This window comes from Nerophis lumbriciformis, linkage group LG34 (assembly GCF_033978685.3).
Source record: "Nerophis lumbriciformis linkage group LG34, RoL_Nlum_v2.1, whole genome shotgun sequence".
Classification (NCBI taxonomy): domain Eukaryota; kingdom Metazoa; phylum Chordata; class Actinopteri; order Syngnathiformes; family Syngnathidae; genus Nerophis; species Nerophis lumbriciformis.
Genome location: NC_084581.2, coordinates 941,992 through 956,941, shown reverse-complemented (window position 1 = coordinate 956,941; position 14,950 = coordinate 941,992). Strand labels below are relative to the sequence as shown.

The 14,950-nt window shown below is 42.3% G+C and overlaps 1 protein-coding gene across 3 annotated transcripts in view; it reads left to right on the top strand.

The window, feature by feature from the left end:
• tmem200a (transmembrane protein 200A) overlaps positions 1 to 14,055 on the top strand; it is a 38,679-nt gene extending 24,624 nt beyond the window's left edge. The window contains exons 2-5 of one of the 3 annotated variants that reach the window (XM_061929942.1): positions 1,252 to 1,389; positions 9,866 to 10,143; positions 10,228 to 10,370; positions 11,589 to 14,055. In XM_061929942.1, coding sequence (XP_061785926.1) covers positions 1,259 to 1,389; positions 9,866 to 10,143; positions 10,228 to 10,370; positions 11,589 to 12,689 — 1,653 coding nt within the window. In that variant the 5' untranslated portion in view covers positions 1,252 to 1,258 and the 3' untranslated portion in view covers positions 12,690 to 14,055. Of the gene's footprint in view, positions 1 to 1,251; positions 1,390 to 2,062; positions 2,087 to 9,865; positions 10,144 to 10,206; positions 10,371 to 11,588 lie in introns of those variants that run through there. The other 2 variants (XM_061929941.1, XM_061929945.2) reach the window with 2 other exon arrangements.
• Positions 14,056 to 14,950: the final 895 nt, after the last annotated feature.

Below are 14,950 nucleotides of genomic sequence, written 5' to 3'. Positions count from 1 at the left end.
ATATGACAAACTACAGGAGTTACTGATATAAATGGGCCGAACATGTGGCCAGACAACAAGGTAATTGGTGGACACTCAGATCGACAGAATGAACTCCTCGTGAACAGAGAAGACCAAGACACGACCAAAAACAAGTTGGAGAGATGAACTTAAACAACACATAGACCTCACTTGGCAGAGACTGGCTCTAGATAGACGTCAATGGTTAGAGTCTAGGGAGGGGTTCCTCAAAGAAGTTCTAACATGGTTCTACACTTCTGTTACAATTTAATAAGCACTTATTTTTCTGTTTTTTGGATACTGACTTTAAATTAGCTTTGGGTTATACTACAAATCTGGCTACCTATCCAATACCAAGTAGTTACAAGGAAAACATTGGTCATACAAATACTGATACTCCAAAACATCATCATTGAAAAAACCCCCACACAGGATGACAGTGTAACAATATAATTTCAATTGTTTCCTATTATTGGCTCTGATTAGTAATATCAGTTGTGTTTTGTCCTTATAGTCTTCCTGTGTCCAGAGACTTATTTCCTAAGTTTGTAAATTGACAAAAAACGATTTTGTTTATGATCTAATAATGATATTGATATAATAATCGCTGGAGTATGGATCATATACTTGTACTATACTTAGTATTGCTACTATCAGTATTTATATCAATAATCGTAGTCCCTGAATTGTAATTGAATTGTGAGGTGGCCAAAGATTCCTAAATAACTATCATTAGCAATACAGCGACACACACACACACACACACACACACACACACACACACACACACACACACACACACACACACACACACACACACACACACACACACACACACACACACACACACACACACACATAAACACACACACACACACACAAATCAAGCTCACTGAAAGCACTTAAATGGTTCTAAATTTCAGCATCAAGGCTACATTTTGGACAAAGCATTCACTACAGTGGCACCTCTGAGACCATTTTACATTTGTGGAAAAATACTACATAATGAGACTTTTAACTGTCTTTGGAAAGGCGTTAAAGGGCATAACACCATTAAAATCAAAGCAAGACACCATTTTTGTCTTATGTTGATTCCTAATCACGGTTACAAATGTGAAACAAGCAAAACTGTCACTTTTGTTTTGCAGAACGACGACTGCCGAGTAAGAATTTATGAAGCAAGTAGAAAAATTCACTTTTTTGCATGTTCAGCTGAAATACCTTGTGTTTTTTTCCCTTGTGTCCATTCAGGTTAAGTATGACTGCCGCAGCAGGTGTGCTAACAGGCTTGGCAAAGCTAAAGCGCCAAGACTCCGCCCGCTCTCAGCAAAGGCCAATACCGCCTACATCAGCAGGCCTCAACCATGCCGCCTCGGAGGGTGTTCCAAGGTATTTATTCACTGGAAACTAGGGGCACATAATAAATATCGGACAGATAATTATGGGGCCGATATGAGGAATTTTGACGCCATACAAGTAAATCCAATACCATTAAGAAATAGCTCTGATATTGAAAATAAAAAATAAGAAATTATGAAATGAGGTGTGATTAACCATATTGTGCTGTAGGTGAGTTAGGGTGAGCAAATTAAGCGCTCCTTTTCTCCTACGTGCCTTGCTAAACTTTGCCTGAGCTCAGTGCAAACAAACATGGCGTTGATCGTGTGGGACTTCTTCGCTCCGCTTCAGAAGAAAACACTTTGATTGCTATTCAAACCAAATGTTCTGGAAGCAACCCAGATAGGTTTTGCTTTGATACATTAAACTTTATCAGCCACAGAAAACGCAAGTATTGCTACAATGCTGTTTTAAATCCTGCACTACCATGAGCTAATGCAACGAAATTTCGTTCCTATCTGTACTGTAAAGTTCAAATTTGAATGACAATAAAAAGGAAGTCTCTAAGTCTAAAAGCCTATCAAGACGCCTGCTGCTCCAAAGCCAGCCGCAAAGAGATTTGGCATACTCTTGTTTCCTGTTATCATGTTTGTTGCTTACCATGTGCTTGTTTGTCTCATTAGTTGCACCTGTGTCTTGCCCTGGTTTCCTCCAATCAGCTCTCTCCTTCCTCTTGTGTCTAATCCAGGTGAATTCAGTTGTCCAATTAGTCTGTGTGTTTAGTTCTCTGTATGCTATCTCGCCGTCGTCCGATCGCCATTACGTCATTTGCGGTCAGTTAGTCTCCAAGCTAGTGTTTGCAACATGCTCTTAGCTTTACTCTTTGTTTTGTGTGTTTTGAGCACTTCTACTTTGTTTTCTATTTTGGATTAAACCTTTTGAGCAACACTTCCATTGGCTTTCGGCACAAGAACCACCTGCTAGCCAAATAATTGATTACAACCAGCTGTATCCTAACCACATAATTTGTGATGTATTACATTTTTGCGTCTGTTATAACTCTTGGAAATGATGAATCACAATAAATGTTTGACCAAATGGTTTTGCTAGTTAAAATAACACGTGTAAAATAAAATATGTTTTCAATGTATTGTGTGTTTGTATTATATGATATTTGGTAGTATTATATGATATTCCCAAGGTGACAGAAAAACCTTGTCATATGGGCTTAAAGAGGAAGATGAAACTATAATGTAACTTGGACAATGATGTACAGAATAGGGGAGATTTAGTTCATTGACATTTTTGGTTTTAAGCAACCTTTTTTTTTCTTTACACAACTCTCCATCAACCAGCTCTTGACTTATGATGGCTGTTTAAAAGAGAATACATATAGCATGTGTTACATTATTAAACATAAGGGTTACAGTGATAAACACATTTGGCCCACTGACATTGCGAAAAATCAAACCTATCATCAGATGCATACACTATGACACTAAAAGAGGTTTGATAAACGCTGGATTGAAGTGGAGCTATTTTCTGATTTTTTACGACGAAGCGGTAAAAGGCTTGGATTAAGTTTGCAGTCAAATTTAATTTCATGCGCTGTTATTCTTAGATTTTTGGCATTTAAAAAACTATTTGTATTAGTTATCCTAATTTCGAACTGACCTCAACTCAAGCCCACATTTTCAATGGAGTTTGGGCGGTTTATGTGCTGTCGAATCTCCCGGCATAATCTGAAGTGCATCTGGAAGCAGTCATGTGGTACGGCCGGCAACGAGTCTTCATACGTCATCATTTCCGGCTCCTCCCCCACATGAAGCTCGCCTTCATACGCGTTTCGCAAAAACGCCCTATTACTCGACTCACGCCTCAAAGCTTCCGCACAGCTTGTCACATCACTACTTTCCTGCATTTAAGACCACCTCCCCTTGCCACCACACTCACAACTGTGACAGTACAATCGGATCAAAAAATGGACCTAGCAGGAAGCACATGGCACTAGTTGTCCTCGCCAGCGTCCCCATTGCTGCCTTAAAACCTCTAAAGGCTTAGTGACCACATGCGTGGACAGCACCTTTTAGCTCTTATTTCCAAAATTGTGTACACTACTGAATTGGGGTCTTATGGCCGCTTATGTGGACACTTATACTGCCATCTGGTGGTGTCAGAAGAGTATAACATACAATGGAATTTGGGGAAAAAAAGTGTAAAAATAAGAATTAGCATGTCACTAAACATGAAGTACACGTTTGTGTACTTATGGACTAAGTACATCATATCAAAAGATGATTCTTAGTTTTTATTCTAATTAGGGTCCAATAAGCCCAAATAGCAAAGAGAAATAAAAAAAGCATGTAAACAAACAGCTTGGGTCTTAAGAGGTTAAAGGAGCCATATTATGCAAAACCAACTGGTACCTATTGGTACCTGTGGATTTGGGATCTGTATAAGTTCAGAAAATTTGAAATCAAACCGTGGAGGCATTGCACAGATATTCAGAAAACAATCTTGCCTTCCTTCATGCTTCCTTCAAAGGAGCTGTTTGGAATTTGAACAATTTGTGACGTTTTTGTCTGGTGTGACGCCAGCCCATTATATATGGTACAAATGTACCCAGAATGCCTTTTGACACTGTAGTCAATAAGTTCTTTCTTTTTCGCTATCCTCTGGTTGTGGGGCAGACTGGCTCATACATGCACATGCATCCTCCGCTGTTGCAATTTCTAATACAGAGTAGCGTACAGTTCTAACTTATATTTTTCAGTAGACTCGCAAATGAAGCCCTAAAAACTACAACTACAGTAAATGGGCGTGGAAAAGACGCAGTCGCAGTGGAGACAAGTAAATGCCACAAAATGGCACATCCTGAAGAGACGGTCAGAAACCAGTTTGAAAATGGTCTGTAAAACATAATTTATGCAACATTTTGACTAAAGAACCACCATTACATACTAGGAGGAAGAGAACCATAGAAGGAAATGTTTTTAATGTAGAGAAAAAAATCATAATATGACCCCTTTAAACAACGTGAGCCTGCCTATCATCAGCCTGCCCACCATCCTTCCAATAATCAGCCAATAAGATCCCTACAAAGTTTCTTCTCTTTTCCTTAGTTCTACCTCTTCTAGTTTGTCTCGTTCCTCTTATGTGTCAGACGTGTCTTTTGTGCCCAATCAACATGTTTCTATCGTAATTCTTTGTCCCCTACGTTTTGGTGTTATTCTGATTCTTCTGACCTTGATGATCTTGAGCATGAGATCATAAATCTACTTTATGATTTTGATCCTGTATATCTTAGTTCAAATTCCAATGCTGTTTCTAATCCTCTGTCTCACACATTCTGGGATGATTCTGACCTTTCTGCTTCTGGTGATTCTATGAATGAGCGAATTATTCTCCAAGATTCTGATTTAGAGTTAGATCTTTCTTGTGTCCCGACTCTTCTTCTCGTGAGTTGACCTTTGACACTTACTTGGGCACTTGTTTGTCCATCTACCATGGCCGGTCACGTAAAGGCCAATAACATCGTCCAAGTAGACACACTCACGGTCGTCTTCACACCAGCCTGTCTCACTTCTCAACTTGTCTCAGCTGTCTGGCTTATCCTTTGATGAAAGTCTGTTCACATGATCCTAAGTCCTGCAGTGTAGCTTCTCAGCTTCCCCCTTTGGTTATGAGGCTTTATAGACCTAACGGCAGCAGGCTGATGTAACCGATCCTCCTGTGACCCCTGCAACCTCCACAGTCATGTCTCCATGGCGACCTTGGGTCCAGTCATTGTCCAGTGCAGGAGTAAGCTTAAACCCTCCTCCAAGCCTCCCTCCACCTATCCCTGGCATGTACTGGTCAGACTGGGCCAGTCCCACCGGCCCTTCCTTTCCTCGCCATTGCTCAACAGGGACGTCTGATAATTCTAAGGCTGCAGCTAACGATTATTTTTCTATCGATTAATCTATAGATTATTTTTTCGATTAATCGGTTAATCTATAGATTATTTTTTTCGATTAATCTATAGATTATTTTTCCTTTTACCGATTATTTTTTTAATTTAAAATGAAGATGAAAAAATAAATGTTGGCCAGTTTTTTCAAAAGGCATGACTTTTATTTACAAAAAAAAAATTATGGCCACTCAGTCAACATTGACAACAACATGACAAAATATTCTGTAACAATGTAAACATTTAAAACTTTTAACATTTAACAAAATTAAAAGTAGCTTATTTGCTTTTTAATGTGCAAATATAAAAGTAAATATCCAGTGCAAATCTTAATATTCTGCAATAGTATAAGCATTTCAAAAGTAAAAGTATTGCTTATTTTGCTTTAAAATGTGCAAAAATAAAGATAAACATCCAATACAAAAAAGTGCAAAAGGAAATATTCTGTAACAGTGTAAACATTTCAACAAAAGTAAAAGTATTGCTTATTTTGCTTAATAACGCAACAATGATAGTATGATTAAAGTGAAAGTTAATTGTTGGTTTGTACATAGTATATGTAACTGTTAATGTTGTAAAAGGTATTTGCACAACTAGTTAACGTTAGCGTTAAAGAGGAGCGCGTCTTTGTAAACACTGAACAGGCACGCCAAACGCGCCTCTCAGAGCGAAACAGTGTTTTAGTTTATGAATTTACAACGCAGATACAAATGACACATTCATGTTTTTGTGTAATGATGACAACGTATACTCACGCCGACGATTGACTAGTTGATGGTGATGGCAAGAACGCTGTCGGGTGTTTTCTTTTCAAATGTTCCTTCATAGCCGTGCTGCTATGATAGGCCATTTCCGCTCGACACAGTGTGCATACAACAACTGTCAAGTGTTTTGCTTTTTTCGCTGTGCTTATCCCACACTTGAAGGGATGTACCAATGCTGAATGTGGCTTCTGGATTTCACTCAAAAGACCAGACCGTAGTTACTTATTCCTTTTATTTTCCTTTAGTTTGCAACAGTTTTTCCAACGAAGAAACAGCTTCTTTTTTCTTCTTTAGTCTTTTTAGCAGTCTTTAGCAGTGTTAGTAGACTTTAGTTTCTTTAGCTGTCATTAGCTGTCTTTAGTAGCCTTTAGTAGCCTTCAGCTTCTTTATTAGGTGAAAAACCTTTAAGGACAAAACACCACAAGATAAACATGCTGAAAAAAATCAATCAATTATCAATACCATAATTTACAATTATTAATTAGGCTATCAAACTCTTAACCATTAAACAAGTGCAAGAAAATGGACACATATTTTCCCTTTACGTTAAAACAGATTTTAAATAAATTGTCTCAACATAAATGCACCAAGATACATATAAAATACATTTAAACCCAGAAACACAATAGATAAATGCAGCAGAAAACCCAATATGCAAATACATAAATACCTAACCAATTAACCACCTATTTAGATACATATTTAAAATCCATATTCAATATAAATATATTATTAATTTAGCAGTGAAACACTCAATCTTAAACGCTGTCTACTGGTAGAAAAATGCCCCTTTTTCTATGCCCTCACCAGCAGCCAATGATCCAACACAGTTAAATCCAACACTTGAAGTTGAGTGACTTCACCCTCCTGATGAAGCAAACTGCTACAACATTTATCAAACTAAGCAAAGAATATCAACACTAAACAACAGTTACATAACACACTGTGTGTATTTAGCCTCCAGACTAAGCACGCTACATGCACACAACTCCCCCCCCCCCATCTCACCAGCGCAACAAGTGCGCCACACCCACGAAGAGAAATATTAAATCTTACATACTTTTGGCACAACTCTTGGTTATCTGTAATGAACTAAACCTTTTTCCACTCTGCGCTGGCGTCTTTTGTACTCCTTGATTTGACACAGCGGTCTAATTACTGGGCTCGTGCCCCAACAGATGAGACGGGAGCGCGCCGCGTTATACCTGCACGTGAACGTAAACTGATCGGCTCTGATCATATAAGCCGACTGGCCGAAATAATGCCGAATTATATACATTTCCTGGGGTTGCCTAGGTGAATAGGGATGCGGATGTGCTCTAAGATAAAATATAATTTTATTAAGTGGGGTTTGGCTGGTTGCTAAACAGCCACGGTTGCGAGCTCGCGCGTCAGCTGACGAGACAGCTGTTCGCCGCTACAACATTATAAGGCCGTTTATTGAAATACTCCCACACTTTTGACGACTTTTGGCGTGCTTTTTTCCCCTCGCTCGCACCGCTCGCATCGTCTGCTTTGCGCTCCGCCATGACGGCAGTGTTACGTAAATATGCGACGCGTCGACGCATAAAAACGACGTCGACATATTTACGTAACCGATGACGTCGACTACGTCGACGCGTCGTTTCAGCCTTAGATAATTCATCCTTGGAGAGGAGGGTCACTACTGGCAGCCTTACAGTTAGGGATGCACAGCTGCCTCCTGTTACAACTGTGTGGCAGTCTAAAGGTGGGACGCCTCTGTGGCAGCCTAGAGTTTTGTTGACAATGCCTCCAGTTCCTGTTCTGGCTACGGGGCAGTCCATACCTTCGTCAACGCCTCCAGTTCCTGTTCTTCTTGTTCTGGCTGCGTGGCAGCCCAAACTTCGTAAAAGTCACCTCCAGTTCCCGTTCTGGCTGTGTGGCAGCCCAAAGCCTTGTCAACATTGTCTCTAGTACCCGTTCCGGCTGCACAGCAGCCGAAAGCTTCTTTGATATCAATTTCTCCTGTTCCTGTTCCAGCTAGGCCGCAGTCCAAAGCCTCTTCGATGTCGACTACTTCAGTTCCTGTTCTGAATGGGAATATGGCATCCTCCTATATGCCTGGCACGGCTATGCGTTACCTGCAGCTGCCTAATTCCAGTCCATCCTTGGTCAAGTACCCTGGAAAGTTTCTACTACGCTGGCCCTGCTCAGCCCCCATAGGCCGTCCATCAATTCCTCTGGTCCTGCCCTCCCAATTAACCCCGAAGGGTTTACGCCATTTCTATTGGCCTTGTCGTCCTGGCCTGCCCCCTGACTTCTCTAGAAGTTCAATGATTGGTGATTGGACCTAGGCTATTCTCCACCCACCCTGTTTTGAAATTTTGGGGTTTTTTTTGTGTTCGGACTCAGCGATGTCTGGAATACGTCTCTTGGGGAAAAGGTACTGTCATGATCTGTTTCCTGTTGCCCCTGTGTTTTGTTCCCACTTGCTTTTTTGTCTCATTGGTTGCACCTCTGTCTTGCACGGGTTTCCTCCAATCAGCTCTTTCCTTCCTCTCGTGTCTAGTTCAGGTTTATTCAGTTGTCCAGTTAGTCTGTGTATTTTGTTCTCTGGTTGCTGTCTCATCTTTCTCCAATCATCATATGTCATTTGTGGTCAGTTACTCTCCAAGCAAGTCTTCGCTTAGCTTTACTCTTTGTTTTGGACACTTTTACTTTGTTTTTGAATGTAGCTTAAGCATCACTTTCCTGTGGCTTCGCCTTTCTTTACTACATTTGGGACCACCTAACCTTGCCACCAAACCCACGACAAAATGTGTGAAAAAGCTATACTTAAATCTACATACAAATAAACTGTCCAATCAAAATTTACCGTATGTTTGTTTCTTGTGTGTGCTCAAATGACAAAATTGTCATCTTCAGACATACTTCCATTTCCCATCAACAGCGCTAAGCCTTTTGGCTAATGTAGTATACAAACATTAATTTCCAATAGTTTACATGTATTTATGTATTAAGTGAAGTGTTATTTATCCAAGGTAAAACATTTAAGAACAGATTTTTATTTTCAATGCTGAGCTAGCAAAGAGGCAGCATTTACATGTTAGAGATGTTAAAGTGTGATGATAATCTCTCATCTTCTCTCATTTACAAACAAAATTTAGCGCTATAGATTGCACTCAACAGTAAACAAATGCTCTTAATGTGCTGGGGTAATTGTGATGACACATAAATGAATGTTTAATATTGACAAACACTTTTAAAAACCTTTACGGAGAATGTCTGCAACTTGTGGATGACAGAGCAGACCGCAGACAATTAAGAAGCCTTCGGTGGTGTTTCTTTCTGTAATAATAATAATTATTTTATTAGTTATAATTATTAAAATTGTTTAGTAATTTGGCAATGAGCTCTGAATTTGTGCTTTTACTGCCATCTAGTGTCTACTTTTAAGTCTTTGTGGCAAAAATCTAATAAAACATCAATAAAGTATTTGTTTTCCAATCTTTTTTTAAATCTTGTTTTTTTTAGGTTAAGTTTATAAGGAACACTTACAGTAAAACCTTGATAACAAATTCATAAAGTCATAAGTTGGTACAATGTTGTTGAAAAAAAATAAGCCTCAAAACATTGCAACTTTTGCCGCAACCTTCCGAAAAAGCTACTGCGAATTCAGGCCTTTTAGGCTATGACAATCACAAAAAAGTCTGCGAATCCTGGAGGGGCTGAACATTTGTATCAACTGGGGGAAACAAATATTGTGCATCCCTCCTTGAAATGTTCTCGAGCACTACTACTGCATTCTGTCAGATGATGTTGATGTTGTGTCTCTTTCATATCATTCCTAAAGGAAACGTAAGCGACGTACAGATGTTGTGATAGTGCGCGGCAGGCTGCGCCTCTACTCTGCGTCAGGGTTCTTCCTTCTCTTGGGCCTGGTCATCATGACCATAGGGATTGGCATGGCCACACTGGGCTACTGGCCACAAAGCGAAAGATCATCTGCAGGTCAAATCCCGCCTGGCAGGGGAGCCAAAGGGTCCATCAGGGGAGATGTGAGCGGCGCCAGTAGGGCTGCTGTGGCAGATGACGCCGCGGGGAACTCCAGTGCAAGTCAAAATGTGGAAGGTAATCTAGCTGGCAGCTTTTGTTTACAAAATGTTAAAAGGGTGACTCATTGTCTGCATGCAGGTTCAACTTCCACGCAGCCAGGGGGCCCTCTGACCCGGTTCCTGGAGCAGCATCGTCGCTCTGAGAGGATGAAGATGTTCGGGCCCTTCACGATGGGAATTGGGATTTTTATCTTTATTTGTGCAAATGCTATTCTCCATGAAAACAGAGACAGAGAGACAAAGGTAGGCTTTGCAGTCCACTGAAGTGAAGTGAATTATATTTACAGTATATAGCACTTTTTCTCTCGAGACTGAAAGCTCGTTACATTGAAAACCCATGATCTACATTTGAGCTACATTTAGTGGGTGGCACTGGGAGCAAGGTGGGTAAAGTGTCTTTCCCAAGGACACATCGGCAGTGACTAGGATGGCAAAACCTGGATTCGAACCAGTAATCCTCAGGTTTCTGGTCGGCCGCTCTACCATCTGAGTTACGCCGCCCCTTTCGCTGTCTGTCATTCGCACGCATGGCCGCCTTAATGCACAGGCTTACCTCGACTGGAGCCCAGGGGCCCCCACACAATCACAGGCCCCCAATTTTGATTGGTGTTCATAACTGTCAATCACACACAGCTCTGCTTCATGTAGCGATTGTGTACTCTCTCTTTCGGCTGCGTTGTTTTTCCTACAGCGTCGAGCAGGGTGCGAACCCAGGAGGCCGGTGTGAGAGGCAAGCACCCGGAATATTGAGCTAAAAGCACAGGAAATTTCCTGGACTGCCAACACTATTCTTGAAATTGACTGGCCACTGTTAACACTCCCACAGAGGTGCATGCGTGCATGGATGATATGTTTGCATTGTTGCCGTGCTGTTGACAGTCGCCTGTTCACAGGGCATTGAATCCATTGCAACTGGACTGTTGCGGTTTAGAAGACATTTCTCCTTTAGTCTGAGCAGACTTCATTTGTTTCTGCTTCAAGACTGCTTAAAGATAGGACAGTTCAAGTCTGACCAGAGAACAACAACCCGGATATTCACAGGCCTGTCTCTCATTTGGCACGTCCACACTGCAGACATTGATACTCGTTTCGTCGAAATAAGCAACTTGAAGTTTACATTTCTTCCCACCCTCATCATCCATCAACATCACTATCATTCTGTTCTGCACTGCTCCCCTCACTTGATTGAATTATGTTTCTTCTCGACGTGCAACCTTCCAGGGAGGGACAAACATCAAGATGACAGTTTGCTGCTTGGGATGGGCAGAATATTTGCTTTGAGTCTTTTGAATGGAGTAAGAGTCCTGTGTCTGGCAAATTCAATGCAAGTTTGCGTCCTCTTCCCTGTTTTGGTAACCTACCTTGCCTTGTTTCTGAAGGACTTCCTTTCTCTAGTTATCTGTAACCAAACTTTATGATGTATAACTAATTTAGCTCTGACCCTCCTGTTTTGTGTTGTAGATCATCCACATGCGAGACATGTACTCCACCGTCATCGACATCCATCGGTTGCGACAGAAGGAGCACAAAAAACACGTCCAGAACAACACCACCTATGCAAGAGAAGATCTCAGAGCCTTCAGCGCCGAGTACAACCCTCTACTTGGCTTTTCCTCTTGGGTCGGAGCTGGAGGCGGCTGCGCGGAGGAGGAAGTGCTACTGGGGAACGAGGAGGACGACCGGCAGAGAGAGCAGATTAAATTGGACTGTAGTTTTGCGGGACTGTTGGCGCCACTTTACAAGGATCGGGTCTTTCCCGGGTGGGCTCACTCAGATTCTGTACGCCCCCAGTGGTCAATGGACGCAGACAGCGAGAGAGGTGGACACCACGCACGCTCCATTGTGTCCTCCTCCATCTCTGCATTTACGCTTCCTGTTATTAAACTCAACAACTGTGTCATCGATGAGCCGGAGATGGAGGCCATTACCGAGGAGGAGCGAGGAGGACTCAGGAGAGACGACGAGAAGTCCCAACCTCTCAGCGCCATGGAGTCCCTGGTGGTTCCAGTGGCGTCTGTTGCTAAGGCCTCCAAACCACCAGGCTTGCACCGGAGTAATTCTGCATCCTCTTCTTCGTCCTCCTCTCCCCACTCGTCATTGTCCTCCTCCTCTCTGTCGCCAGCGCCGTCCTCTACCTCGGGCTGCTGGCTGTCCCCCGGAGCAGCCAGGGCCGACTTTGGCTCCAACTCCTCCCTGCACATGCTCAGCAGCCACTCCAAGTCTCTGGACCTAGAGCGCAGGCCCAGCATGCTTAGTGTGCACCGGGAGCAGCGCAAGCACCCCAGCTGGCCTCGCCTGGACCGCAGCAACAGCAGCCGAAGCATTGGCAGCGGCGGCCGGGCCAGCACCAAGGGCTACACCCGCCTGGAGGACAGGGAGGACAGGGAGGACCATGTGGAGCGCTGCCTTGACGAGGCGTTACCGGCCACAACCAGGCGAGACTACAGCAAGCGGGAGAAGCTGCTCATGATATCGAGGTCACACAACAATCTGAGCTTCGAGCACGGCGAGTCGAGCGGTGGCGGAATGCTAAAGAGGGGCAGCTCTGAGACCCGGTTCTGAGGGGTTCAAATAACTTGTTTCTGTGCTTGTTTGTAAAGTGAAACTTTTCCAAAAGATGCAGTGCGCAGAAAAGCAAAGATGCTTGAAAGGAACTGGAGAAAAGCAAGTAATAATTATGACAAGATCCCAAGGTTTTTGGGTCAACGTGGTTCCGCTACAAAAGGCTATAAAAAACTAGCTTTTTCTGCTAAAGTGTTATGGAATAAAATGTGGAAAGCTGTCATCCCAGCAAGGTCAGAATAACGTTATTTTTAGCGAGGACTCATCACAAGCTGACAAATGAACAAGAGAAAAACTAGCACTCCTCCAACGCCGGGCTACCTCAGGCCATGTTCACACAGACACTTTTCATAAGGTATCAAAATATCTCCATACAAACGTGTGCATTATCAAATATTATCACTGTCCCCACACAAACCCACACAGGGGACTGTAAGGCAACGTCAGCCAATCAGAAGCGTCAAGGACATTATTTCCAGAGGTGGCACGATATCGAACATGGCAGGTCATGGCAGGAGAAACGTGTTCTTATCAATATAGAACAAAAGGAGCAAAATATTTACATCTAAAATTTATGTATTTTCAGTAAATTATAGTCTGCAATGTTTGCCATTGAACTTTTTAAAGGTGAAAATGATGGCGCACACTTGTGATGTCATCAGACGATGGACAAGTCCTAACTCTTCGTTTAAACTGTCAACACACACACGCTGAAGACAAAGTTTTGTTAAGTTCACCCTAGTGTGTGTTTTTAAGGACACACGTATGTGTTCGCGTTTGGACACCAGTGAAAATGCTAAGAAACGTATGAGTTTTAAAATATTTGGACATGGCCTTCGTTTTGATCGGCACCAAATTGTACACTGTGAAACATACCGGTACTCGCCTCCTGCATACGCCTGAAGTGTTCAATCAAGGGTGTACTCACACTCGGCCTGAGTCCACTTCTTATCTAAAGTCATGTTTGGCTCTGATCTGTGATCCAGTTTCACACATTTCTTTTCTTTGTCCCGGTTCGAAGAAGTAGGCCATGTGTGGTAAAATAGCAAAAAAACGCACTTCGACGAAGCTGACGATTGCAAAATGTGAACATGAACAGATAAAGACACGAAAGAGCATTTACAGTATTCTTCAGCTTTCACATTGTTTGAACACTGTTTGTGTTTGGTGGTCTCATTTTGTGGCCTTGTTTAAAAGTTAATAGTTGGATCTTCTATCATTAGCACGGCACGGTTGCATGCACACACTCAAGGTAGCCAAGTCATAGAAAGACTTTAATGCGATTGCTCCTCGCAAGTTTGTTATGTTAACTAACACTTTTTATCACAGAAATAACATGAATGACTGAAAATAATAAAACCAACTGGCTCACACGGTTAGTGGTCATATAATGATTTTGTTCTAATATAAAACACTTTCTTGTGGTCTAGGTAACATGTAATGGTGGTTCTTTGGTCAAAATGTTGCATAGGTTTTCAAGCTGCTTTCTGATCGTCTCTTCAGGATGCCCTGTTTTGTAGATAGTCTTATTTACGTGCCTCCACTGCGACTGCGTCTTCTCCCCTTCGGCCATGTTGTAGTTCTTAGCTTCTCCATATGGAGTCTACTGACAGATATAAGTTAGAACTGTACACTAATTTGTATAAGAAATGGCAACAGCGGAGGGTGCATGTGCATGTACGAGCCAGTCTGCATCACAACAAGAGGATGGCGAAAAAGCAGGAGCTTACTGACTACAATTTCGGAGTTAATAATAAATGATAAATGGGTTGTACTTGTATAGCGCTTTTCTACCTTCAAGGTACTCAAAGCGCTTTGACACTACTTCCACATTTACCCATTCACACACTGATGGAGGGAGCTGCCATGCAAGGCGCTAACCAGCACCCATCAGGAGCAAGGGTGAAGTGTCTTGCTCAGGACACAACGGACATGACGAGGTTGGTACTAGGTGGGGATTGAACCAGCGACCCTCGGGTCGCGCACGGCCATTCTTCCACTGCGCCACGCCGTCCCTAGGGTTAGGGTTAGGGTTGCGCAAAGCTCTTTGGGTAAACCTCTACCATGCTTTTAATTTTCCTGACGGAACTCTCCTGAAGGAATCAATAAAGTACTATCTATCTATCTATGTATGGCGATATCCACTGATGCCACCATTTGGAAAAATGTCACAACTGGTTCGTTTGGAGAAAGTATGAGGGACGGCAGGATTGTTTTATAAATATTTCTGCCATGCATCCATGTTTTGATTTCAAATTTTC